The sequence below is a fragment of the Abramis brama genome (genome assembly GCF_963993115.1).
Source record: "Abramis brama genome assembly, chromosome: 11".
Taxonomy (NCBI): domain Eukaryota; kingdom Metazoa; phylum Chordata; class Actinopteri; order Cypriniformes; family Leuciscidae; genus Abramis; species Abramis brama.
In genome coordinates this window covers 1-26,316 of record NC_139973.1, presented here as the reverse complement: position 1 = coordinate 26,316, position 26,316 = coordinate 1, and the positions used below count along the sequence as shown (strand labels likewise).

At 45.0% G+C, this 26,316-nt stretch overlaps 2 protein-coding genes across 2 annotated transcripts in view; one reads left to right on the top strand and one right to left on the bottom strand.

Moving 5' to 3' along the window:
• Positions 1–17,889, bottom strand: part of caskb (calcium/calmodulin-dependent serine protein kinase b) — a gene marked incomplete at its 5' end in the record, with an annotated part of 58,667 nt that extends 40,778 nt beyond the window's left edge. The window contains 8 exons of the mRNA XM_084129603.1: positions 2,027–2,110; positions 2,414–2,536; positions 4,766–4,941; positions 5,056–5,158; positions 12,433–12,505; positions 12,587–12,664; positions 16,907–17,012; positions 17,777–17,889. Coding sequence (XP_083985729.1) covers positions 2,027–2,110; positions 2,414–2,536; positions 4,766–4,941; positions 5,056–5,158; positions 12,433–12,505; positions 12,587–12,664; positions 16,907–17,012; positions 17,777–17,889 — 856 coding nt within the window. The remainder of the gene's footprint in view (positions 1–2,026; positions 2,111–2,413; positions 2,537–4,765; positions 4,942–5,055; positions 5,159–12,432; positions 12,506–12,586; positions 12,665–16,906; positions 17,013–17,776) is intronic.
• On the top strand, positions 6,379–11,060 carry gpr34a (G protein-coupled receptor 34a). The gene is made up of 2 exons (XM_084129077.1): positions 6,379–6,767; positions 8,866–11,060. The coding sequence occupies exon 2, from the start codon at positions 8,946–8,948 to the stop codon at positions 10,110–10,112; it is 1,167 nt and encodes a 388-aa protein (XP_083985203.1). The 5' UTR covers positions 6,379–6,767; positions 8,866–8,945; the 3' UTR covers positions 10,113–11,060.
• Positions 17,890–26,316: the final 8,427 nt, after the last annotated feature.

Below are 26,316 nucleotides of genomic sequence, written 5' to 3'. Positions count from 1 at the left end.
GAGTGTGTGTGAGGGATATCTAACACTGAGTGTGTGAGAGTGTGTGTGAGGGATATCTAACACTGAGGGCCCTATTTTAACGATCTGAAACGCAAGTGTCAAAGCGCAAAGCGCAAGTAACTTTGTGGGCGGGTCTTGGCGCTGTTGCTATTTTCCCAGCGGGATAAATGACTCTTGCGCCAGGCGCAAATCTAAAATGGGTTGGTCTGAAGTAGCTTCATTATTCATAGGTGTGGTTTGGGCGTAACGTGAAATAAACCAATCAGAGCGTCATCTCACATTCCCTTTAAGAGCAGACGCGCTTTGTTCTAAAGCGGATTCCTATTATAACGGCGGATTTGCCAGACGCGCGCCAGGAGCGGTTCACAGCCAAGGAGAGCAACGCTCTCGTCAGGGACGTTGGGGATGGAGAAACACACCCAAATTAACTTCGGTTAAAAAGGCGTATGATAATTTGGGTAAATGTGTAAGCTAGATGTATGCTTTTATAATAAATTGTCTATCTATCTATCTATCTATCTATCTATCTATCATAATAATGTATGATTTGCAAAAATGAAAACTGCTGCTTCTGTGTAGATGAGAGAATCAAAGTGTATGCGCGTTGTGCACACGCTACATTGATTATGGCCAAGCATGCGCCCTTAAAATAGTATATGAATAACATGCGCAACGCGCCACTGACTTTAAACTATTTTTTCCTGGTTAGTGGCGCAATTGTTTTCTAAAACTGCAAAATAGCATGAAGGAACGTTTGCGCCGGAACACGCCTCCTTTTTTGCGCTGAACCGCCCAGGGAGCGCAAGTTCATTCCCTAGTTTAGCGACGTGCTTCTGTGGAGGGAAAAGCGCGCTTTGCGCGGGTGCAAAATAGGAATGATACATGCGTCGGTGTACAAAGTCAATTGCGCTGGGTGCAAGATAGGGCCCTGAGTGTGTGAGAGTGTGTGTGAGGGATATCTAACACTGAGTGTGTGAGAGTGTGTGTGAGGGATATCTAACACTGAGTGTGTGAGAGTGTGTGTGAGGGATATCTAACACTGAGTGTGTGAGAGTGTGTGTGAGGGATATCTAACACTGAGTGTGTGTGTGAGGGATATCTAACACTGAGTGTGTGAGAGTGTGTGTGAGGGATATCTAACACTGAGTGTGTGAGAGTGTGTGTGAGGGATATCTAACACTGAGTGTGTGAGAGTGTGTGTGAGGGATATCAAACACTGAGTGTGTGAGAGTGTGTGTGAGGGATATCTAACACTGAGTGTGTGAGAGTGTGTGTGAGGGATATCAAACACTGAGTGTGTGAGAGTGTGTGTGAGGGATATCTAACACTGAGTGTGTGAGTGTGTGTGTGAGGGATATCAAACACTGAGTGTGTGAGAGTGTGTGTGAGGGATATCTAACACTGAGTGTGTGAGAGTGTGTGTGAGGGATATCTAACACTGAGTGTGTGAGAGTGTGTGTGAGGGATATCAAACACTGAGTGTGTGAGAGTGTGTGTGAGGGATATCTAACACTGAGTGTGTGAGAGTGTGTGTGAGGGATATCTAACACTGAGTGTGTGAGAGTGTGTGTGAGGGATATCTAACACTGAGTGTGTGAGAGTGTGTGTGAGGGATATCAAACACTGAGTGTGTGAGAGTGTGTGTGAGGGATATCTAACACTGAGTGTGTGAGAGTGTGTGTGAGGGATATCTAACACTGAGTGTGTGAGAGTGTGTGTGAGGGATATCAAACACTGAGTGTGTGAGAGTGTGTGTGAGGGATATCTAACACTGAGTGTGTGTGAGTGTGTGTGAGGGATATCTAACACTGAGTGTGTGAGTGTGTGTGTGAGGGATATCTAACACTGAGTGTGTGTGAGTGTGTGTGAGGGATATCTAACACTGAGTGTGTGTGAGTGTGTGTGAGGGATATCTAACACTGAGTGTGTGAGAGTGTGTGTGAGGGATATCTAACACTGAGTGTGTGTGAGTGTGTGTGAAGGCTGGGCACGTGTTGAGGAACGTCTGCTTGATGTCAGTAAATACCTTGAGTTTCCTCCGAGCGTTGAACTTCCTCAGCTGCTCCACCGTCTCGGGAAGGTGGATCTTGTACGAGTAGCGATCTCTCTCCTGCACACACACACACACACACACACACAACATGAGGCGAACTGAACCCGATACAGCGATCCAATGTCAGAAACAGGAAGTGATGTGCACTCATGCAAGAGAAGAAATGATAACTTAATTTTCAGGACAATAGCAGAGGGAAGTGTGTGTGTGTGTGTGTGTGAGCGTGTGTGTGTGTGTGTGCGCGTGTGTGTGAGCGTGTTGTGTGTGTGTGTGAGCGTGTGTGTGTGAGCGTGTGTGTGAGCGTGTGTGCGCGTGTGTGTGAGCGTGTTGTGTGTGTGTGTGTGAGCGTGTGTGTGAGACCTTGAGCCAGGGGTGGTTGAGCGCTTCATAGACGGTGATTCTCTCGGCTGGGTCCAGCATTAGCATACGCCGCACCAGGTCTTTAGCGCTCTCAGAGATCTGAGTCCACTGCCGAGGGTTCATCTGACAAACACAAACACACACACACACACACACACACACACTGTACTACACAACTGAACCCACTTCATTCAGAGGCCGTTACAACTTGCAAACGTTACTTACAGGCGTTTGTTTGCATCAATACCAGGGTTCTTGCAGGTTTCAGTAACTCAAATTTAAGACCTTTTTAAGACCTTTTAAGACCATAAAGATTGAAATTTAAGACCTACACGACGCATTAACAAAAAAAAATTCAAATCAAAGAAATTCTTAAAAAATCCTTTTATTTCAATGAATTCAGTCATTGAAAAAGCATTCATTTAATTTACAGAGAGAACAATCACATTAGTAACGTTCCACACCCACACCGTGACAAATGCCCAAAACCTTCGGCCCAAAACAAACTTGCCCTCGAATAGAATGGATCTCATCTAATATTTATTTACATTACAAAATGTATAGAAAATTGTACTTTGCATATTATACTGTAAAAACACATAATTGTAGTTGATTTTAGTTGATCATAACTAGAGATGAAACGGCATGAACATTTCATTTCATGATTATAGTGACAAAAATGATCACGGTCATCACAGAATCCTGTTCAGAAAGTACTAATAATGTCGAAAACCAGCAAATATTAGCATCAATATGCACTTTTTGTTTACATAAACATTAAAATAATACCATTAAAAATGATGGCCAGATTTTAAAGGAGTGTCTTGCAACAAGTTATCTACTAACATGTACAAGTTCAAATAAAGTTTTGACAAAAAAGGTTTTATAAAAAGATAAATCTCACATATTTCAGGAAAAAATGAGCGTGTCGCTTCAATTATGAGCGCGCTAAAGACGCGATATGTGAACGGCCTCTGGGCGAGCGACCTCTGATCAGGCCACGTCTGCAGCTCGGCGTGTGGGAGACCCTGCTCTCCAGCTCCGCTGCCACCACACACTGTTACTGCTACTTTGTAATAACTTTCTGAGGCCAGCGTTTCTGGAAATGAACGAGGGTAAAACCTGTTTTAGACCTGGCTAAATGCAATTTAAGACCTCAGATGAAAATCTGGCCGTTTTTAAGACGTTTTAAGGCCTTAAATTTAAAGTTCTGAATTTTAGAGTTTTTAAGACCCCGCAGGAACCCAGCAAACGACATGGAGCCGTTCTGAAGACTGCACGGAAAACAGTGACGTTCTTCCTCAGTGTTTCTCGTTTTCCAGCACAAACATCTAAACATTCTTAAATCAAGATACATTTACTGGAGAAACAAAATGACTGAAGATCTTAAGACCTGATTACTGAAAAAATAATCAAAGGTTTATGTTTAAAATAACTATATAGATACTACTATAAGAAAATCTGGAATCTGAGGGTGCAAAAAAATCGAAACATTGAGAAAATCTCCTTTAAAGTTCTCCATTTATGTCCGTGATTTTGTTGCATCCACTCACAAAAATAAATGTTTTATGGCGCTTTTCCACTACACAGTACCAGCTCGCCTCGGCTCGCCTCGACTCGGCTCGACTCGGCTCGACTCTGTTTGGTTTTCCACTGTGTAAAAGTTGTACCTGTATCTGCTTCCAGGTACTTTTTTTCGTACCACCTCCGGCGAGGTTCTAAGCGAGCTGAGGCGATACTAAAATGTGACGTGAAAACACGGCAGACTGCTGATTGGTCAGAGAGAATCGTCACTATTCACTGCGTCATCAATGCACGCGCCAGACGGAGTATCCTGAGTAAAAAACAGCAAAAACAAAAACATCCAAAAACAGCATACACTCGATTTCCTCCATTGTCCTGTGTGTGTGTGTGGGTAGCGGGTGTGTCTCGCGTAGAAGATTAAGTCACGGCAGTTTCCTGCGGCGTCGCTATGACGACCAGGTACTATTGTGGAGGTACTATCTGCAATGGAAAACGGAGCGAAAAGCGAGCCGAGCCGGTACTGGTAATGGAAAAGCGCCATTATATATTTATGGTAGGAAATTTACCAAATATCTTCATGGAACATGATCTTAATATCCTCATGATTTTTGGCAGAAAAGAAAAGTCGATAATTTTGACCCATACAGTGTGTTGTTGGCTATTGCCACAGATAAACCCGTGCGACTCGTGACTGGGTTTACTGGTCCAGGGTCACATTTATCATTCAGCCCAAAACACCAGTGGAACGCCCTGATCTGACGTGAAACGGTGCGCCTGGCGTGTCTGAGGCGTTCTGAGGCGTGTAGTGTTCGCTTCTGCACACAGTACCTTGTACTTTCCTTTCACGATGGCTTCAAACAGGCGCTCCTTGGTGCCGTAGAAAGGCAAACAGCCGCTCAGCAGGATGAAGAGAATGACACCGCAACCCCAGACGTCCACCGGCTTCCCGTACGGCTCGCGCTTGACGACTTCAGGAGCCATGAAGTGAGGGGTCCCTACCCGACCTACACGAGAGAGAGAGAGAGAGAGAGAGAGAGAGAGAGCCAGGGCTTCAGTAAAGGGCTTGCTTTTATAAACTTCCTGTAAACATGATTTCTGTGGTGAAAACACACACGTACCTCCCGCCACCAGCCCAGACTCGCCCAGCTGAATCGCCACGCCGAAGCCGCCCAGCTTGACAGGAGCCGAGTTCTCCTTAGAGGCCAGCAGCACACAGTGAGGCTGAACACACACACACACACATTATTTTCATTACCTAGTCTCATGTAAACTTAATTTAGCCGAGGCTGCAAATCTGACTCCCTGTAACAAATATGGTAGAACTATCACTTCTATCACGATCAATATAAAGATTGCTTTATTAATAATCTTCCTGATCAGTTTCATCATCTCAGCGTCCCAGACAGCCTAGAAGAACTCGATGCTGCAACAGAAACTTCTGACTCTCTCTTTTCCAGCACTTTGGGGATATTTTGGGGATATTTAATTTTATTTTATCAATCAATAAATTCCACTAGAAACAAACCTTGTTGTATTATTTTATTTTAATTTAATACTGTGAAGCTGCTTTGATACAATCTGTATTGTGAAAAAGTGCTATACAAATATACTTGATTTGATTTGACTTTAGACACCGTTGCTCTGTTGTGCTTAAAGAAGATTAAAGGAAATAGTCCAGCGCCGTGGTACAGCGAGCACACTCAGCCCTTATATGGAAAGTTTAGCCACTCCAAACACATAATTCATCAAAACATGTTTTTGTTTTTTCTTTACAGAATATTTTGGTCCAAAAATAAACAAAGAAAAAGAAAAACATTCACCCCAAATCAAGCACCACTGTTCTAATAAATGAAACAACTCTCCTAACCTACAACATTCACAAAACAAATGAACCAGTTTCATCTTGGGTACAGAATGGACATTCCACCCCTTGACTGGGAGAGAGAGAGAGCGAGAGCGAGAGAGAGAGAGAGAGAGAGAGAGAGAGAGAGCGCATCACTGCACACAGAGAGAGAGAGAGAGAGAGAGAGAGAGAGAGAGAGAGAGAGAGCATCACTGCACACAGAGAGAGAGAGAGAGACAGAGAGAGAGAGAGCGAGAGAGAGAGCATCACTGCACACAGAGAGAGAGAGAGAGAGAGCGCATCACTGCACACAGAGAGAGAGAGAGAGAGAGAGAGAGAGAGAGAGAGAGAGAGAGAGAGAGAGAGAGAGAGAGAGAGAGCATCACTGCACACAGAGAGGCCTTAAAAACGTCTAGATCTGCTTATAGTTTGTCTCTCTTAGAAGAACAAAAAACACAACCCGAGGTATTCATTTGAAACAGTGGTAAGATAAATAAATGTGACTTGACACACACATGAAACTGAACACGTCCTACATAAAGCCACATGCGTTCTCAGGTCACTCTCACATGATATAATATGAGATGAGAAGACAAGGAACAAACCCTTCACAGGAACCATGTTAATGCAGCAGTTCAACAAAACCCACAAACCAAGGGAGTGAACATTCAAATACTGCAAATACACCATGAAGCGGCTCATGTGAAGCTGTGATGACGAGTGTGTGAACGGATCGAGCTTCAACATCAAGAGTCAAACACTGAGAAAGAGAGAGAGAGAGAGAGAGAGAGAGAGAGAGAGGGCGAGAGAGCAGACGCAGCGACTGCAGACGTTCTGAGCGTTTGAAAGGGAAGAAGCAGAAAGACATCAGACTGACAGAGGAATGAAAGAGGATCTGATCTGAGACTGAAACCCTGGTGTTCGTCTGAATGGATGAACGTGCAGCTGCAGCGGTTTGTGCAACTGAAGGAATTAGCATGCTAAACTGTGAGTAGAATTCACTAATTCATCAGTGTGTGTGTCCGAGATCAAACTGTGTGTGTGCGCGTGTGTTATTCAACGGATTCCATTAATAAAACAGACAGAGAAACATATGTGCGCACATGAATACACTTCATACCACGGTCAGAACATATGTAGGTCGCTCCGCTAAAACGGGCAGAGTTTCATATAAAAAATAAAAGATTTAAAAAAGCTTTCTATAGAAACATTTTAACACAACTAAAAATATGCTAAATGTATGAAATGACCATTTTAGTATGCAATAATGCACATATGGTCCACATGATCAATTTCCTCATTAAATTTAACATTTAATTTATTCAGCAATATTATAGATCTCTTGCATTGACTCCATTATATGAGAACTGGACTGAGCTGGACGATGACATCACGGTTTACTCCAGAGCGGCTGTATATATATATATATATATATATATATATATATATATATATATATATATATATAAATAGATTAACTTTTTTTACAACAGAAATGAACCATCACTGAACTAACTTAAACTGTGACGCTATTATCTTCTGGAAACAAACTTTGTTGCATTATTTCCTGTTATCTCAGTAAAGCTGCTCTAAAACACTGTTTTTTGTTGTGAAGCGCTACAGAAATAAAGCTGACTCGACTTCTGAAGCGTTATGAAATCATTTCTACATGTCAGCCGCCTTCTGTTACTCGAATCATGACTAATCCAACTTTGTTAAATAAGCATTTTGATTTTAATATTTACAGCTCAGATATCAAATAATAATAAAAAAATATGAAATAAAAAAATATATATATGTAAAATGAGAAAGCAAACGGCATAAAATCAGAGCGGCGTAAAATTACAATAACACAAGCAGAAGAGATTCACTAGAAAAACACGGTTTCATGAATACCAGAATTAACACAGATAGAGCGGAAGCGCACAGAAATAGAAAAAAGTGTGCAGTTATTTTCATTGTACAAGAATATATCAGTCCCTCTTTATTCTGGTTTTTGCAGCCTAAATCTACTGACTTTACAGCGACTTTTCTCACAATTTGCAGCATTTCTTGAGTAGTTTTTCAGTGCAGATGCACCACAGTCAACATTCTTCTAACATTTTTATTACTCTTCTGACCTCGAAGCATCATTGGGCTCGCTAATTTAAGAGCGGTAAAGGAGAGCACTGATAATAACTTAAACATTTTATTTCAAATGTAACACCAAATAAAACACACACACACACACACAAAATCAATAAAATGTTACACTGCAGTGTTTCCCGTGGGGAGCCTGGTTTCTGTCAGGTCCTGTAGGGGGTCTGGGGGGGGCACGGCGCACCCTATAGAACGCTTGCATATTTTAAAGGTATCAATCAATTTTTTATGTGTGTAAAATATGATACAACAGGTTTTTGAGGAATGTTTATTTCTTCATCTCTCAGTCATCACTGTAGCACTGCATTGTGTTTTACCCCCCCACAATAAAAATTATAGAGCTTTCATCATAAAGCTAAGCATTTAAATATATAGAGCGATATAGAGTGACAAATTAAATTTATATGAATTTTATGCAAGCAGTCTGCTATAAAGATCTCATTGATTTACATTTTTGGCCATAAAAATAACAACTGCACCAGATCGCAGAATCGGACTGATATATATCTATAGCATTATTGTTCTATATAATGTGCCAGATTGAGAGACCAGCTCAGAATGAGTCATGAACCTCCAACAGACCCAAAGCACACTTTCATAAAAGATGCGAGACGTGCTAATCCTGCAGTTCCACTACGGTCTCCCGTTCGGCACACACTCATCCAGGAAAGAGCTGTGAAGCAAGTCCAACTCTCTTTAAATTAAAACATTCAACACAGCTAAAATGAAGAGAAAAAGGGGAATGGAAAATGAATTCTGCTGAGAGAGAGCCGAGGCGGTTCAGCCATCCGTCAAGAGTGTGTTTCTGGGACGTTTGCCTGACCGTGATTTACACTCGTTCGGATGAGCCAGAGCTTTCTCACCTTTCATTTGCATTGGGTCGAGACAGAACTTTCCCCTGTTGTTCCCCAGTACAGTAATTTAACACATGTCTCTCTCTCCCCAGAGCTGAAGACTCCAGTGGAAAGACCTCAGTGAACTTCAGCCTAACAAGGAGATCAAAACAAAAACATCCCGTCGAACACCATGAGCACCACCGCCTGGCCGCCGACCCGCTTCACCGATCACACCGCCACCTCGCTAACACACAACCGCTCGTGTGCGCTGGATGAGGACAGCTTACGGATCCCGCTAGCGGTGCTATACTCGCTCATCTTCCTCTTCGGCCTGGCGGGAAACCTGCTAGCGTTATGGGTCTTCCTCTTCCTGCACTCGCGCAGGAACTCCGTGCGCGTCTTCCTCATCAACGTAGCCCTAGCGGATCTGGTGCTAGTAGCGTGTCTTCCCTTCCGCGTGCTGTATCACTCCCAGGGGAACGTGTGGTCGCTGGGCCCGCGCATGTGCAAGGCGGTGGGAAACCTGTTCTACATGAACATGTACGTTAGCATCACCCTGCTGGGTCTCATTAGCCTGGACCGCTACCTGAAGATCATCGGCGTGAGAGGCTCTCAGAGAGGCTGCGGGCCGCGCTGGCTACGAGGGAGCCGCTGGAGTCATGTGACCTGCGTTCTGCTGTGGACCTGCTCTTTAGTGATGGTCATTCCCATGATCGCACTGGCCGAGGGCAACGAGGAGCCTGAGAAGTGTTTCCAGTACAAGCAAAGGAAACATGCGCGTGGGAAAGCCTACTTTAACCTGTTCTTAGTGGGCGGGTTCTGGCTAGTGTTCGTGGTTCTGCTAGTGTCGTATGCACGGATCGCACGCCGGCTGCTACGAGCGTCGCGCGACAAACCAGACCTCCCGAACGCCACACGCTACGCCCGCACCGCTAAGAAGTCGTTCGTGGTTCCGCTACTCTTCACCGTGTGCTTCGTGCCGTATCACGCCTTCAGACCCATCTACGTATCGTCTCAGCTAAGCGATGTTAGCTGCGAAACGCAGAGGCTAATGGACCGAACCAACGAGGTCATGCTTCTGCTCTCGGCGCTCAACAGCTGCCTGGACCCCGTCATGTACTTCATGCTCTCGGGGTCGGTGCGCAAAGCCACCATACAGGCGTTAGCGCAGCTATTCCACGTGCAACACGAACCCACCACCACCACTAACAGCTCCACCACTGAGGGCAGGAGGACGTCTCACGCCTCCACCGCCGCAGTGCTAGCTTCATCCCGCGGGAGTCTGGGATTGATCACGACGGTCCGCTCCAAACCTGTGCTCAACACCGACGCCGACGGAGATCAGTGTCCGCAATGACGAGTCTCTCACGTCAGCCAAACGGACACTGGGCTGTGAACGCTGCATGGGAATACTCATGGGAAACAATGGCTGGCTTGAAATGTTTGCATGGGAAAGTTCACTTCTATGAGCATGTGTGGGATATATACGGCGGGATACACAGCTGCAAGAGATCACTAGACATCTGGTGCTGGTGTTCAGACAGACAAGACATCAGACACAACTGTAGACAGTCAGTGTTGTCTAAACCTCAGACGTCATTACTTCAAGACACAGCAGCTGCAGTGATGCAGAACGCCATGAGTGAGGGGCGCCTCCTACTGGGGGAACTGAGTTACTGCACGCAAAAATAGAGCCGTGCAAAAGGAACTGATGAACTCTGATGAGTCTGTGAACTGATGAAGTCGAGTCTCCTTCTTTTATACAGCGCTTTAACCTTACAGATGTTTCACAGCAGCTTTACAGTGATAACAGGAGATTACAGTAACAGATTGTTTAGGCTTTACAGCAGATCTAGAATAAAGTTACTGTCCAGATGAAGTTAGTTTTGATTGATTCAGGCGCATAGTTTTTCTTTACAAATTGACCTCATGAATGACTCGTCTGGCTGCATAATACTGAATTTGTTGTTGCTTCCGCGTATCAGTGTGAACCGGAATCATTTTAATAATGTTTTATCAGTACAGAGAGACGAGGCCTTCACTGGGAGAGACGGACACTCCAGGACGTCGGTGTCGTCGGGTCATCTGATCAGCTGAAGCCTCAGTCTGACAATAATCCCACTTTAATCACAGATGGAGACCGACTAACCCTAACCGAAACTCACTGACTCCTCCTGTGTTCCTGAACAGCATGATCTGATAACATGCACACCTTGAGTTCAGTGGATAAAAGTGTCTGCCAAATGCATAAATGTAAATAAAAATAATAGATAAATAAGGCAAGAGAATAAAAATATAAAGCCTTATTCTGCGTGTTTATTCACTGCTCATTTGTCATTCTTATAGATAAACTCTAAGTGTTCTCAAAACAAAAGTCACACGTGTTTGAACAACATGAGGGCGAGAACTTGACTTATGTGTGAAGATGATGAAGATGAGCATGTTATGTGTGAAGATGATGAAGATGAGCATGTTATGTGTGAAGATGATGAAGATGAACATGTTATGTGTGAAGATGATGAAGATGAACATGTTATGTGTGAAGATGATGAAGATGAACATGTTATGTGTGAAGATGATGAAGATGAGCATGTTATGTGTGAAGATGATGAAGATGAACATGATTTATGAGTGAAGATGATGAAGATGAACATGATTTATGTGTGAAGATGATGAAGATGAACATGATTTATGAGTGAAGATGAAGATGAACATGATTTATGGGTGAAGATGATGAAGATGAACATGTTATGTGTGAAGATGATGAAGATGAACATGTTATGATGAAGATGAACATGTTATGTGTGAAGATGATGAAGATGAACATGATTTATGAGTGAAGATGATGAAGATGAACATGATTTATGGGTGAAGATGATGAAGATGAACATGTTATGTGTGAAGATGATGAAGATGAACATGTTATGATGAAGATGAACATGTTATGTGTGAAGATGATGAAGATGAACATGATTTATGAGTGAAGATGATGAAGATGAACATGATTTATGGGTGAAGATGATGAAGATGAACATGTTATGTGTGAAGATGATGAAGATGAACATGTTATGATGAAGATGAACATGTTATGTGTGAAGATGATGAAGATGAACATGATTTATGAGTGAAGATGATGAAGATGAACATGATTTATGAGTGAAGATGATGAAGATGAACATGATTTATGTGTGAAGATGATGAAGATGAACATGATTTATGAGTGAAGATGAAGATGAACATGATTTATGGGTGAAGATGATGAAGATGAACATGTTATGTGTGAAGATGATGAAGATGAACATGTTATGATGAAGATGAACATGTTATGTGTGAAGATGATGAAGATGAACATGATTTATGAGTGAAGATGATGAAGATGAACATGATTTATGGGTGAAGATGATGAAGATGAACATGTTATGTGTGAAGATGATGAAGATGAACATGTTATGATGAAGATGAACATGTTATGTGTGAAGATGATGAAGATGAACATGATTTATGAGTGAAGATGATGAAGATGAACATGATTTATGGGTGAAGATGATGAAGATGAACATGATTTATGAGTGAAGATGATGAAGATGAGCATGTTATGTGTGAAGATGATGAAGATGAGCATGTTATGGGGGTCAGCTGCCATATAATGTGATTGTGAATCAGAGATCGAGTCTTACCTTGACGTCTCTGTGTATGACGTTGTTGTCATGACAATAGCGCAGGGCTTCAAGTATCTGTCGCATGTAGTGACTGCGAACACACACACACACACACAGATTGAGCACAGGAAGCAGATGGTTGTGTATGATGTGAACAGGAAGTGATGCTCACCTGGACACCGCCTCACTGTAGACGAACCCGGCGTCGGCCCTCTTCACAATCTCGAAACACAGATCGGCTCCATCCATGCTGCACACACACACATCAGCGTTACACACACATCAGCATCACACACACATCAGCGTTACACACACATCAGCATCACACACACATCCACATCACACACACATCAGCGTTACACACACATCAGCATCACACACACATCAGCGTTACACACACATCCACATCACACACACATCAGCGTTACACACACATCAGCGTTACACACACATCCACATCACACACACATCAGCATCACACACACATCAGCGTTACACACACATCAGCGTCACACACACATCCACATCACACACACATCCACATCACACACACATCCACATCACACACACATCAGCGTTACACACACATCAGCATCACACACACATCCACATCACACACACATCCACATCACACACACATCAGCGTTACACACACATCAGCGTCACACACACATCCACATCACACACACATCCACATCACACACACATCCACATCACACACACATCAGCGTCACACACACATCCACATCACACACACATCCACATCACACACACATCCACATCACACACACATCAGCATCACACACACATCAGCATCACACAGACATCCACATCACACACACATCAGCGTTACACACACATCAGCATCACACACACATCCACATCACACACACATCAGCGTTACACACACATCAGCATCACACACACATCCACATCACACACACATCAGCGTTACACACACATCAGCGTCACACACACATCAGCATCACACAGACATCCACATCACACACACATCAGCGTTACACACACATCAGCATCACACACACATCCACATCACACACACATCAGCGTTACACACACATCAGCATCACACACACATCCACATCACACACACATCAGCGTCACACACACATCAGCGTTACACACACATCAGCGTTACACACACATCAGCGTCACACACACATCCACATCACACACACATCAGCGTTACACACACATCAGCATCACACACACATCCACATCACACACACATCAGCGTTACACACACATCAGCGTTACACACACATCCACATCACACACACATCAGCATCACACACACATCAGCGTTACACACACATCAGCGTCACACACACATCCACATCACACACACATCAGCGTTACACACACATCCACATCACACACACATCAGCGTTACACACACATCCACATCACACACACATCCACATCACACACACATCACCGTCACACACACATCAGCGTCACACACACATCAGCATCACACACACATCAGCGTTACACACACATCAGCGTCACACACACATCAGCATCACACACACATCAGCGTCACACACACATCAGCGTCACACACACATCAGCGTCACACACACATCACCGTCACACACACATCAGCATCACACACACATCAGCATCACACACACATCAGCGTTACACACACATCAGCGTCACACACACATCAGCGTCACACACACATCAGCGTTACACACACATCCACATCACACACACATCAGCGTTACACACACATCACCGTCACACACACATCAGCATCACACACACATCAGCATCACACACACATCAGCGTTACACACACATCCACATCACACACACATCAGCGTCACACACACATCAGCGTCACACACACATCAGCGTCACACACACATCAGCGTCACACACACATCAGCATCACACACACATCAGCGTTACACACACAGCGTCACACACACATCAGCGTCACACACACATCAGCATCACACACATCAGCGTCACACACACATCCACATCACACACACATCCACATCACACACACATCAGCGTCACACACACATCAGCGTCACACACACATCCACATCACACACACATCCACATCACACACACATCAGCGTCACACACACATCCACATCACACACACATCAGCGTCACACACACATCAGCGTCACACACACATCAGCGTCACACACACATCAGCGTCACACACACATCAGCATCACACACACATCAGCGTCACACACACATCCACATCACACACACATCAGCGTCACACACACATCCACGTCACACACACATCACCGTCACACACACATCCACGTCACACACACATCACCGTCACACACACATCAGCGTCACACACACATCAGCATCACACACACATCAGCGTCACACACACATCAGCATCACACACATCAGCGTCACGCACACATCCACATCACACACACATCCACATCACACACACATCAGCGTCACACACACATCCACATCACACACACATCAGCGTCACACACACATCAGCGTCACACACACATCCACGTCACACACACATCAGCGTTACACACACATCAGCATCACACACATCAGCGTCACACACACATCCACGTCACACACACATCAGCATCACACACACATCAGCGTCACACACACATCAGCGTCACACACACATCAGCGTCACACACACATCAGCGTCACACACACATCAGCGTCACACACACATCAGCGTCACACACACATCAGCGTCACACACACATCCACGTCACACACACATCAGCGTCACACACACATCAGCGTCACACACATCAGCGTCACACACACATCAGCGTCACACACACATCAGCGTCACACACACATCAGCGTCACACACACATCCGCGTCACACACACATCAGCGTCACACACACATCAGCGTCACACACACATCAGCGTCACACACACATCAGCGTCACACACCAGCGTCACACACACATCCACATCACACACACATCAGCGTCACACACACATCAGCGTCACACACACATCAGCGTCACACACACATCAGCGTCACACACACATCAGCGTCACACACACATCAGCGTCACACACACATCCACATCACACACACATCAGCGTTACACACACATCCACATCACACACACATCAGCATCACACACACATCAGCATCACACACACACATCAGCGTCACACACACATCAGCGTCACACACACATCAGCGTCACACACACATCAGCGTCACACACACATCCACGTCACACACACATCAGCATCACACACACATCAGCGTCACACACACATCAGCGTCACACACACATCAGCGTCACACACACATCCACATCACACACACATCAGCGTCACACACACATCCACATCACACACACATCACCGTCACACACACATCCACGTCACACACACATCACCGTCACACACACATCAGCGTCACACACACATCAGCATCACACACACATCAGCGTCACACACACATCAGCATCACACACATCAGCGTCACGCACACATCCACATCACACACACATCCACATCACACACACATCAGCATCACACACACATCAGCATCACACACACACATCAGCGTCACACACACATCAGCGTCACACACACATCAGCGTCACACACACATCAGCGTCACACACACATCCACGTCACACACACATCAGCATCACACACACATCAGCGTCACACACACATCAGCGTCACACACACATCCACGTCACACACACATCAGCATCACACACACATCAGCGTCACACACACATCAGCGTCACACACACATCAGCGTCACACACACATCAGCGTCACACACACATCCACATCACACACACATCAGCGTCACACACACATCACCGTCACACACACATCAGCGTCACACACACATCAGCATCACACACACATCAGCGTCACACACACATCAGCGTCACACACACATCCACATCACACACACATCAGCGTCACACACACATCAGCATCACACACACATCAGCGTCACACACACATCAGCATCACACACACATCCACATCACACACACATCAGCGTCACACACACATCAGTGTGACGTGTTGCTACACCTTTCATAATGTATCTACACTGCAGGCGCGTTTCCATTACAGATTTGCGCAAAACGTGAGATTTTTCCCCAAAAAATCATAATAATATTGTGAGATGACGGCGGTTCCACTAACCGATGTTATGCAAATAAAACGTCATTTTTTCCTCTCGCCATCAGTCATTCCAAAAATGATGACAACGGATGTTGGTAGGTTTATATGGTTTATATATCTCAGTCACCGCACTCGTCATTATTATTATTGGCAGGAGACGTGTGTGTGTTACCCAGCTTTTTTTTTTACAAAAATAGGAATCAGCACATGATTATTTCATATGTAAACTGTTCATTGAAGTTAGGGTTAGTTGAATAGCACCACTGTGATGTGTAATGACTCATGTTGTGTTTGTGAGACTGAAAGCTCAGACGTACAACTCGAAGACCATGTAGAGCATCCCGTCCGAGCTGTAGGTCTCCAGCAGCTCCACGATGTGCGGGTGTTTGAGCATGTGACAGATGCTGGCCTCTCGCTTCAGGTCTGAGGAGGAGAAGAAGAAGATCACGGACACACTCATGATCCTGATCAAGCTCATTAATGACTCGTTATGAACATCAGTGTGGCCGGAGGAACATGAGCTGCCAGCAGAGGGAGCCGCCGAGCAACTCATTCACACACACCGGGACTCGTGTGTGGGTGTGTGTGTGAGTGAGAGAGATAGTGTGTGTGAGTGAGAGAGTAAGTGTGAGTGAGTGAGTGAGTGAGTGAGTGTGTGTGTGTGTGTGTGTGTGTGTGTGTGTGAGTGAGAGAGAGAGAGAGAGAGAGAGAGAGAGAGAGAGAGTGAGTGTGTGTGTGTGTGTGTGTGTGAGAGAGAGAGTGAGTGTGTGAGTGAGAGAGATAGTGTGTGTGAGTGAGAGAGTAAGTGTGAGTGAGTGAGTGTGTGTGTGTGTGTGTGTGTGTGTGAGAGAGAGAGTGAGTGTGTGAGTGAGAGAGATAGTGTGTGTGAGTGAGAGAGTAAGTGTGAGTGAGTGAGTGAGTGTGTGTGTGTGTGTGTGTGTGTGTTAGAGGATCGAGCCTGACGGGACCCGCTTGTTGCTCCGTGCGCTGATGCACTTCATCCCGCTGACATTTCCGAATGCCTTCCTACAGTTGCTTAATAAAAGCGGGTTTTCCACACAAACTAACGTACACGTGTCATTAGTACGAGGAAAAAAAGGGATTTTAACTGTCGGTCTCGGACATAAAGATTCGGCCCGATCCGCACTCTAGTGTGTGTGTGTGTGTGTGTGTGTGTGTGTTCTTACCCTCTGTACTGAGTCCAGGGCTGGAGGTGAAACTCGCCACATCTACGATCTTCACAGCAAACTGCTGTCCAGTGTCTCTGTTGATGCATCTCCGCACCACACTGAACGGACCCCTGAAACACACACACACACACACACACACACACACACACACACACACACACACACACACACCGTCAGCAGCAGTTAAGAGAATGAAGTCAGTTCTGTGAAGGTTTAAGACAATCACACCATTACAAACAACCTTTACTTGCATTATTTCCAGTCGTCTAGTAGAACTAGTACAAATGTTTGCAATAATTCAGATGTTCTAATGTTTCTGAAAGAGTCTCTTCTGCTCATCAAAGCTGCGTTTATTGGATCAAAAATACAGTCAAAACAGTGAAATATTATTATAATGTAAATCAGCTGTTTTCTATGTGAATATACAGTAAAGTGTAATTTATTCCTGTGATCAAAGCTGAATTTTCAGCATCATTACTCCAGTCTTCAGTGTCACATGATCCTTCAGAAATCACTCTAATATGAGGATTTGATGATCAAGAAACATTCATTATTATTATCAGTGTTGTTCATTTTTGTGTGGAAACTGTGATACATTTTATTTTTCAGGGTTCTTTGATGAATAGAAAGTTCTAAAGAACAGCATTTACCTGACACAGAATCTTCTGTAAGATTATAAAGTAGAGATGCACTGACACTAGATTTCTGATACGGATTATTCAGAATATCTGCCAATACTGAGAGCTGGATTTTCTTAAGGAAAAATAAATCTCTCCCAACTAATGCTGTAAAGTATACAGGGTACCGTCTCGACTGATTACATTAACAACAGAGCCCAAACTACTATATTCATCTGATGTTTATTTTCAGATATAATAATAACACTCAAATAACATAAGGTAGTTTTCATAAACGCTTGTCTTCATGACACATTTAATCCAACATACTCCGTCCCTTTTGATTGACAGGATATAATCTCCCTGATCATCAGCTGTATTTAAACAATTGGCCGATGGTGAAAATCTTTGCTTTGATTGGCCGATACCGATTATTGGCCCATTCATCACTACAGGCCTATTATACATATCTTTACTGTCACTGTTGATCAATTTAATGCATCCATACTGAATAAAAGTATTAATTATTAAAGGAAGATGATGAAGATCAGCAGTGAGTTACGGCCCATTGTTGTAACAGGGTTAGTCAGTCTCAGTTCTGTTCTCCCAGTGTTCTGTTCCTGTTCTGCCGACCGTTCCTAGTTCGCTTCCTTGTTTGTTTAATTAGTTCCTGTTCCTGTTGAGTTGATTACGAGTTCTCCGGTGTGTTCCTCAGGTCTCGGCTCAGTCTCAGCTGTGTGCAGTCGTGGAGCTCTCCTGTGTTGCTCTGCCGTCAGTGCTCTTAGTTTAATTGTTAATAAAAGTTTTCTGTAATTCTCGTGACACGTGTGAAGAATCAGCAGATCCAGGTCATGTGACCGAATCATCACTGCACACACTGATCCACATCAGTGATGAACACGCGTCAACACACACATCTGTTCTCAGATTTCAGTCATTTTTCTGAATTCTGTGTTTTAAGATCTAATATCATCATATCATCATATTTAAAGGCACACTGTGGAGAAATTGTGTTTTTGTCAAACAGCGACCCCTAGAGTCGCTTTGGAATACTTGCACTGTAGTAAATACCCCTCCACCCCCCCACCCCCCAACAGCGTCGTCTGATATCCCTCAGGACTCCGTGATAAATACACCTCACAACACCTGAGTTCAGCTGGCAAGCAAGGCAATAAAACATAACGCAAAAAACACGCAAGAGAAACGAGTGTTTGTTGTCTGTTAACAGCTCTGATAAGCGAAAGCTAGCTAGACATATGTGGAAATTATTGGACTGGTCTAATTATCAGCAATGGATGAATGAACAGCATGTAAAAAAAATGACATACTACAAGCAAGCGCAACAACATACAACATAGAATGCAAACAAGTTTACAAATAAGAGATTTATTTACTGGCCACTTCATGCGTTTTCTCAGATCGGATTTCTGATTTATCAAAACGATTCCACCTGGTCACAATGTGTTTTTGCGAAACGGATTTAAATCCGATCTTCAATTCCCGCGCTATATGCAGATTTAATGGAGTGCACGTCACCGAAAGCAACAGATATGAGCTGCATTTTATTGATCATCAGCTAAAGTTTCTAAATCAAAGACCGCAATAAGAGAAAGCGGCAACAGCCCTGGTAAGATCATTTCGTTTCTTTACTTTTAATGATGATGATTGTGTGATAAGCGTCTTACTTTCACTTTGATTTGCGATAGTTTGCACGTCTTGATGAATATGCTCAGTTGCTCATCTGCGGTGATGCGTGTTCCAGTAGCGTCGTCATATCTGGCAATAACATATAGCCTATAACACGCTCTCACACGTTTTTATTTTTAGCATTTTTGAGAGGAGTACAATTTATGTGGTTTCAACAACCAGATGCATTTACACTTGTCCAGTTTCGTCTGGAATGCGTCTCAGATCTCCTCCTGAAGTGGTTTGAGCGGTCGGATTCAAATCCGTCTCGAATGCGTTTCGGAGGGCATTTACACCTGGTCTCTTCACGATCGGATAGCTATCCCATCTGAGAAAACGCATGAAGTGGCCAGGTGTAAACAGCCCCCATGACAAAAACATACGCACGAAAGCCGAAAACAAACGCTGGTTGGCCTCTCACGTCCAAATTTGAGGAAGTGGTGGGGGAAGTGACATATGCCGTAAAGCAGTCGAATTTTGTAGTTCTTTTTGTGCTCGGGTTACGTAGTGCCAGTAAAAGCGATACAGACCCCGTCAGGCTCTGGCAGACGCGCCATTCAACCTACTGTAAGTCGATGTACCATCACAAGGGTCTTGGAAATATATTATGAAGGTTGAAAAGATACATAGTGTTCCTTTAATATTATGAAAAATAGTGGTAATCAAATGAATGCATACAACTTTTTAATTAATCTTTTAAAATGTAATCAGAAGAAATTTGAACAATTACTTTTCATTTTTCATTTTTTTACTTAACAAAAAATTTTATATAAAATTAGATTTCTGTCACAATTTCCTCAAGTTAAACTAAACTTTTATCTTGGCAGTGAAGAGCTGTAAGAGTGTGTGTGTGTGTGTGTGTGTGTGAGTGTGTGTGTGTGTGTGTGTGAGTGAGTGAGTGTGTGTGTGTGTGTTTACGTGTGTGTGTTTACGTGTGTGTGTTTACGTGTGAGTGTGCATGTGTGTGTGTGTGTATGTATGTGTGTGTTTACGTGTGTGTGTATGTGTGAGTGTGTTTGCATGTGAGTGTGCGTGTGTGTTTACGTGTGTGTGTGTGTGTGTGTGCGTGTGTGTGAGTGTGTTTGCATGGGAGTGTGCGTGTGTGTGTTTACGTGTGTGTGTGTGTTTTGCATGTGAGTGTGTGTGTGTGTGTTTATGTGTGTGTATGTGAGTGTGTGTGTGTGTGTGTGTGTTGGCATGCGAGTGTGCGTGTGTGTTTACGTGTGTATGTGAGTGTGTGTGCGTGCGCGTGTGTGTGAGTGTGTTTGCATGTGAGTGTGCGTGTGTGTGAGTGTGAGTGTGTTTGCATGTGAGTGTGCGTGTGTGTTTACGTGTGTATGTGAGTGTGTGTGCGTGCGTGTGCGTGTGTGTGTGTCGCGTGTTTTGAGTTTGTGTAGAAGAGCGAACTGAGACGGACTTCAGATTCACACAGCAGTCTGTAACATTCACACACACACACACACACACACACACACACACACACACACACACACCGCTTGATTAAGTGTGCAGCTCTACCACGGCTGATTTATTCATCCAAAATCTGCCAACTTCTGAGACATTCTGTTACACTGTAAATTCCATTTTTATGCCTGGATTCGACCGCATCCGCATCACGGAAATCATAGAGCCCTAAAATATACATATACATCTCACACACAGAGGGTTATTCTGGGCAAGCCATAACCACAGTCTGCAAATTAAAGAACAGAGACACAGGCCTTTCACACACACACACACACACACACACACACTCACAGAGCAGCACGTGATGGAGGGAAACACTGTGGTAACATGTGATGAACTACTGAACTCAACTCAACACTTTATTCTGCTAAAACAGGAAGTAAATGTGTTAATGACACACTGTTTCATTACATTCCTGAATCAGTGACGTGGGCTGGTCATGTGATCTACTGTCCGTGAGCATCAACACTGAGATAACAGCTCGTGTTATCGTGTTATTGATCCAGACGCCCTGACCCCTAACCCACGACCTTCACTAGATGAACATGTGACCGGTGTCACTTATGTAATAAATATATAAATAAATAAATAAATAGTAATTATTTGTGTAATGGAGGGATGGATGGAGGGACGGAGGGATGAATGGCTGGATGGAGGGAGGGAGTGACGGATGATGGCTGGAGGGAGGGATGGATGGAGGGACGGATGGAGGGAGGGAGTGACAGATGGATGGATGGATGGATGGATGGATGGTGGGACGGAGAGATGGAGGGACGAATGGATGGATGGAGGGATGGAGGGATGAATGGATGGATGGATGGATGGATGGTGGGACGGAGAGATGGAGGGACGAATGGATGGATGGAGGGATGGAGGGATGAATGGATGGATGGATGGAGGGAGGGAGTGACAGATGGATGGATGGATGGATGGATGGATGGATGGTGGGACGGAGGGATGGAGGGACGAATGGATGGATGGAGGGATGGATGGATGGATGGATGGAGGGAGGGATGGAGGGATGGATGGATGGATGGATGGAGGGAGGGATGGAGGGAGGGAGTGACAGATGGATGGATGGATGGATGGATGGATGGTGGGACGGAGGGATGGAGGGATGAATGGATGGATGGATGGAGGGAGGGAGTGACAGATGGATGGATGGATGGATGGATGGATGGATGGTGGGACGGAGGGATGGAGGGATGAATGGATGGATGGATGGAGGGATGGAGGGATGGATGGATGGATGGATGGAGGGAGGGATGGATGGAGGGAGGGATGGAGGGAGGGAGTGACAGATGGATGGATGGATGGATGGATGGTGGGACGGAGGGATGGATGGATGGATGGATGGAGGGATGGAGGGACGAATGGATGGATGGAGGGACGGAGGGATGAATGGATGGATGGATGGAGGGAGTGACAGATGGATGGATGGATGGATGGATGGTGGGACGGAGGGATGGAGGGACGAATGGATGGATGGAGGGATGGATGGATGGATGGATGGATGGAGGGAGGGATGGAGGGATGGATGGATGGAGGGATGGAGGGAGGGAGTGACGGATGATGGCTGGAGGGAGGGATGGATGGATGGTGGGACGGAGGGATGGATGGAGGGACGGAGGGATGGATGGAGGGAGGGATGGAGTGACAGATGGATGGATGGAGGGATGGACGGAGGGAGGGATGGAGGGACGGATGGATGGATGGATGGAGGGAGGGATGGAGGGATGGAGGGAGTGACAGATGGATGGATGGATGGGTGGATGGAGGGATGGAGGGAGGGATGGAGGGACGGATGGATGGATGATGGATGGATGGATGGAGGGATGGATGGACGGATGGATGGACGGAGGGATGAATGGATGGATGGAGGGAGGGAGTGACGGATGATGGCTGGAGGGAGGGATGGAGGGATGGATGGATGGATGGATGGTGGGACGGATGGATGGTGGGACGGAGGGATGAATGGATGGATGGAGGGACGGAGGGATGGATGGAGGGAGGGATGGAGTGACAGATGGATGGATGGAGGGATGGACGGAGGGAGGGATGGAGGGACGGATGGATGGATGGATGGAGGGAGGGATGGAGGGATGGAGGGAGTGACAGATGGATGGATGGATGGGTGGATGGAGGGATGGAGGGAGGGATGGAGGGACGGATGGATGGATGATGGATGGATGGATGGAGGGATGGATGGACGGATGGATGGACGGAGGGATGAATGGATGGATGGAGGGAGGGAGTGACGGATGATGGCTGGAGGGAGGGATGGAGGGATGGATGGATGGATGGATGGTGGGACGGATGGATGGTGGGACGGAGGGATGGAGGGATGGATGGAGGGACGGAGGGATGAATGGATGGATGGAGGGAGGGATGGAGGGAGGGATGGAGGGAGGGATGGATGGATGGATGGATGGAGGGATGGAGGGACGGATGGATGGAGGGATGGATGGAGGGATGGAGGGAGGGAGGGACGGATGGATGGAAGCTGCTGAAGGCAGTAAATGAGCAGATCTGCAGTTCATCTGACTCTTTCCAGCTCAAACACACACACACACACACACACACACACACACACACACACACACACACACACACCGAGCACCTGCTGAATCCCTTATAGACGTCAGTGGAAACACTTACAGCGATGCTTCAGATTAACACAACAACATCTTCACAGGAGAGAGAGAGTGTGTCGAACCTCAAAACATCCGGAACAAAGACTCTCATGAGACGCTCACACACACACACCTGCGAGTGTGAAGAAACACTCATCAGCAGATTCCCAGTGAAACCAGGGCGTCCCAGAATCCCTCTGAGCGGAGGAGCGAGAGCGTGATCAGGCCGGTGTACCGCAGTAAATCAGGAGAACTCTGGTACACATGAGCACACACTGAGGCGACTTCAGGGACCCAATAAAACACACGTTAAAGTGAGGTTACGAGCTCTCCGTGATGCAGTCTGGGTCTCAGGCCGTGTCCACACTAGGGTTGGGTATCGGGAACCGTTAACAAATTTCCAAAAACCGGGTATTCGATAAGATGCACGCATTACGATCCCTCTTATCGATTCCTGACTTTGGGACAGTTGCAAATTCGTTATTTCAAATGAAGGCGCGCGGCAAGCACATTCATAACAGAAGCGCCGTGGGCCGTGGGTGCGACGAGCATGCGGTGCGTGGCGCTCGTTTCTGCAGGCGCGCATATGCCTCGGCGAGATGGAAACATCTCAACTTTTCAGAGTACCACAAGCGGTGCGCAGGTCATGTGACAAAACACAACCGACCTTTCTGTAACATCGAAAGCTCGGCCGAACAGCTGATCAAAGCTGAACAGGGCGGGTTTTTATTTCTCATCTCCATAAATACATCTAGTAGCCTAGTAAAGCTAATGCAAGGGCTATGAATCGATTAATCCTTTGCTGATACTTCCTCGTCGTCATCATGGAGAGCGCAGTTCATGGTTGCATAGCAACGACAGACGCCACGGGAGCGCAAGCGCTTGTGGAAAGAAGGAGAAAGTGGCGCGGCCGTGCTTTTCCATGCATTTTTAGACGCGATATGTGAACGGTCCCTAATTCAGGAATCTGTGTGGCTTAAAATCATTTTCACGATTACATACATCAGACAACAACTACTTAGAATAACATGTTTAGTCTAACAGTATATTTTTAAAAAAACTAGTTTGAATAATTAATTCAAACACTAATTAATTCAGTGTCTCATAAATACTTGTTTAATGAATGAATGATTCACCGTTTTTGAACGAATCTCTCGAGTCTTCTTGAATAAATAATTAAATGAATAAACAGTCGATTTTTGCCACCTACTGGAGTAATAATGTAATCAACACCTTTATATGAAGAGACTCCTTTCACTTTAGCCATTTTATTGGTTATTGCTTAAAATGGGCAAGAATAAAAGGTAGAAATATTTATTCTTCAAGTATTTGCCCTTTTTTCTCCCTCCAAAAAATATTGGAAACGGAAACAAGAACCGATAAGAACCGGATTCGATTAGCAGAATCGGAATCGCTAAAAATGAAATGATACCCAACCCTAGTCCACACTAACACACTTGCGTTTGAAAACGCTTCTTTCTCTCCGTTTGTCCTTCAGTCCACACTGAGACGGCGCTTTTGTTAATGAAAACAAAGCTTTTTGAAAACGCTCTCCAAGAGTGGATCAATTTGAAAGCGCAGTGTTCGTGTTGTAGTGTGGACTGTCAAAACAGAGGTCTTTAAAAACGATAACGTTAGTTTAGTCATGTGACGCATATTGTAATGTTTATACTGGTATTGTGTGTGTTAATAAAGGGGAAAACAAACTATTGACAACAGTGTGTCTAAAAAGTAACTCACAATGTTAACTTATTGTTAATTTAACTGTTGTATAAAATAAATATCACATTTGCAATTGTGCACAGGAAAACGGCACTCTTGCTCATGAGATATTCTAATATAACAACATAATATGATATAAATATAAGACAAAAAACTCATTTGGGGACAAACCTATAACTGCACACATCACGCAGTGAAAGCACGAGAGACGCATGCCATGTCAGCTCACAGTGCCTCGTACATCGTTACAACAATGATTACAATATCATCATAGACGATACACATCGCACACACTCCTGAGCACATAAAGATGAACTTACAGCTGAACTGACATCTACAACTCTCTCCTCCTCTGCCTCTCTCCCCTCTCTCCCTCCTCTCCCTCTCCTCTCCCTCTCCTCCTCTCTCTCCC

Bases quoted from the DNA above. Each gene is read 5' to 3' on its own strand.
- gpr34a (XM_084129077.1), top strand. From the start codon at position 8,946: ATGAGCACCACCGCCTGGCCGCCGACCCGCTTCACCGATCACACCGCC.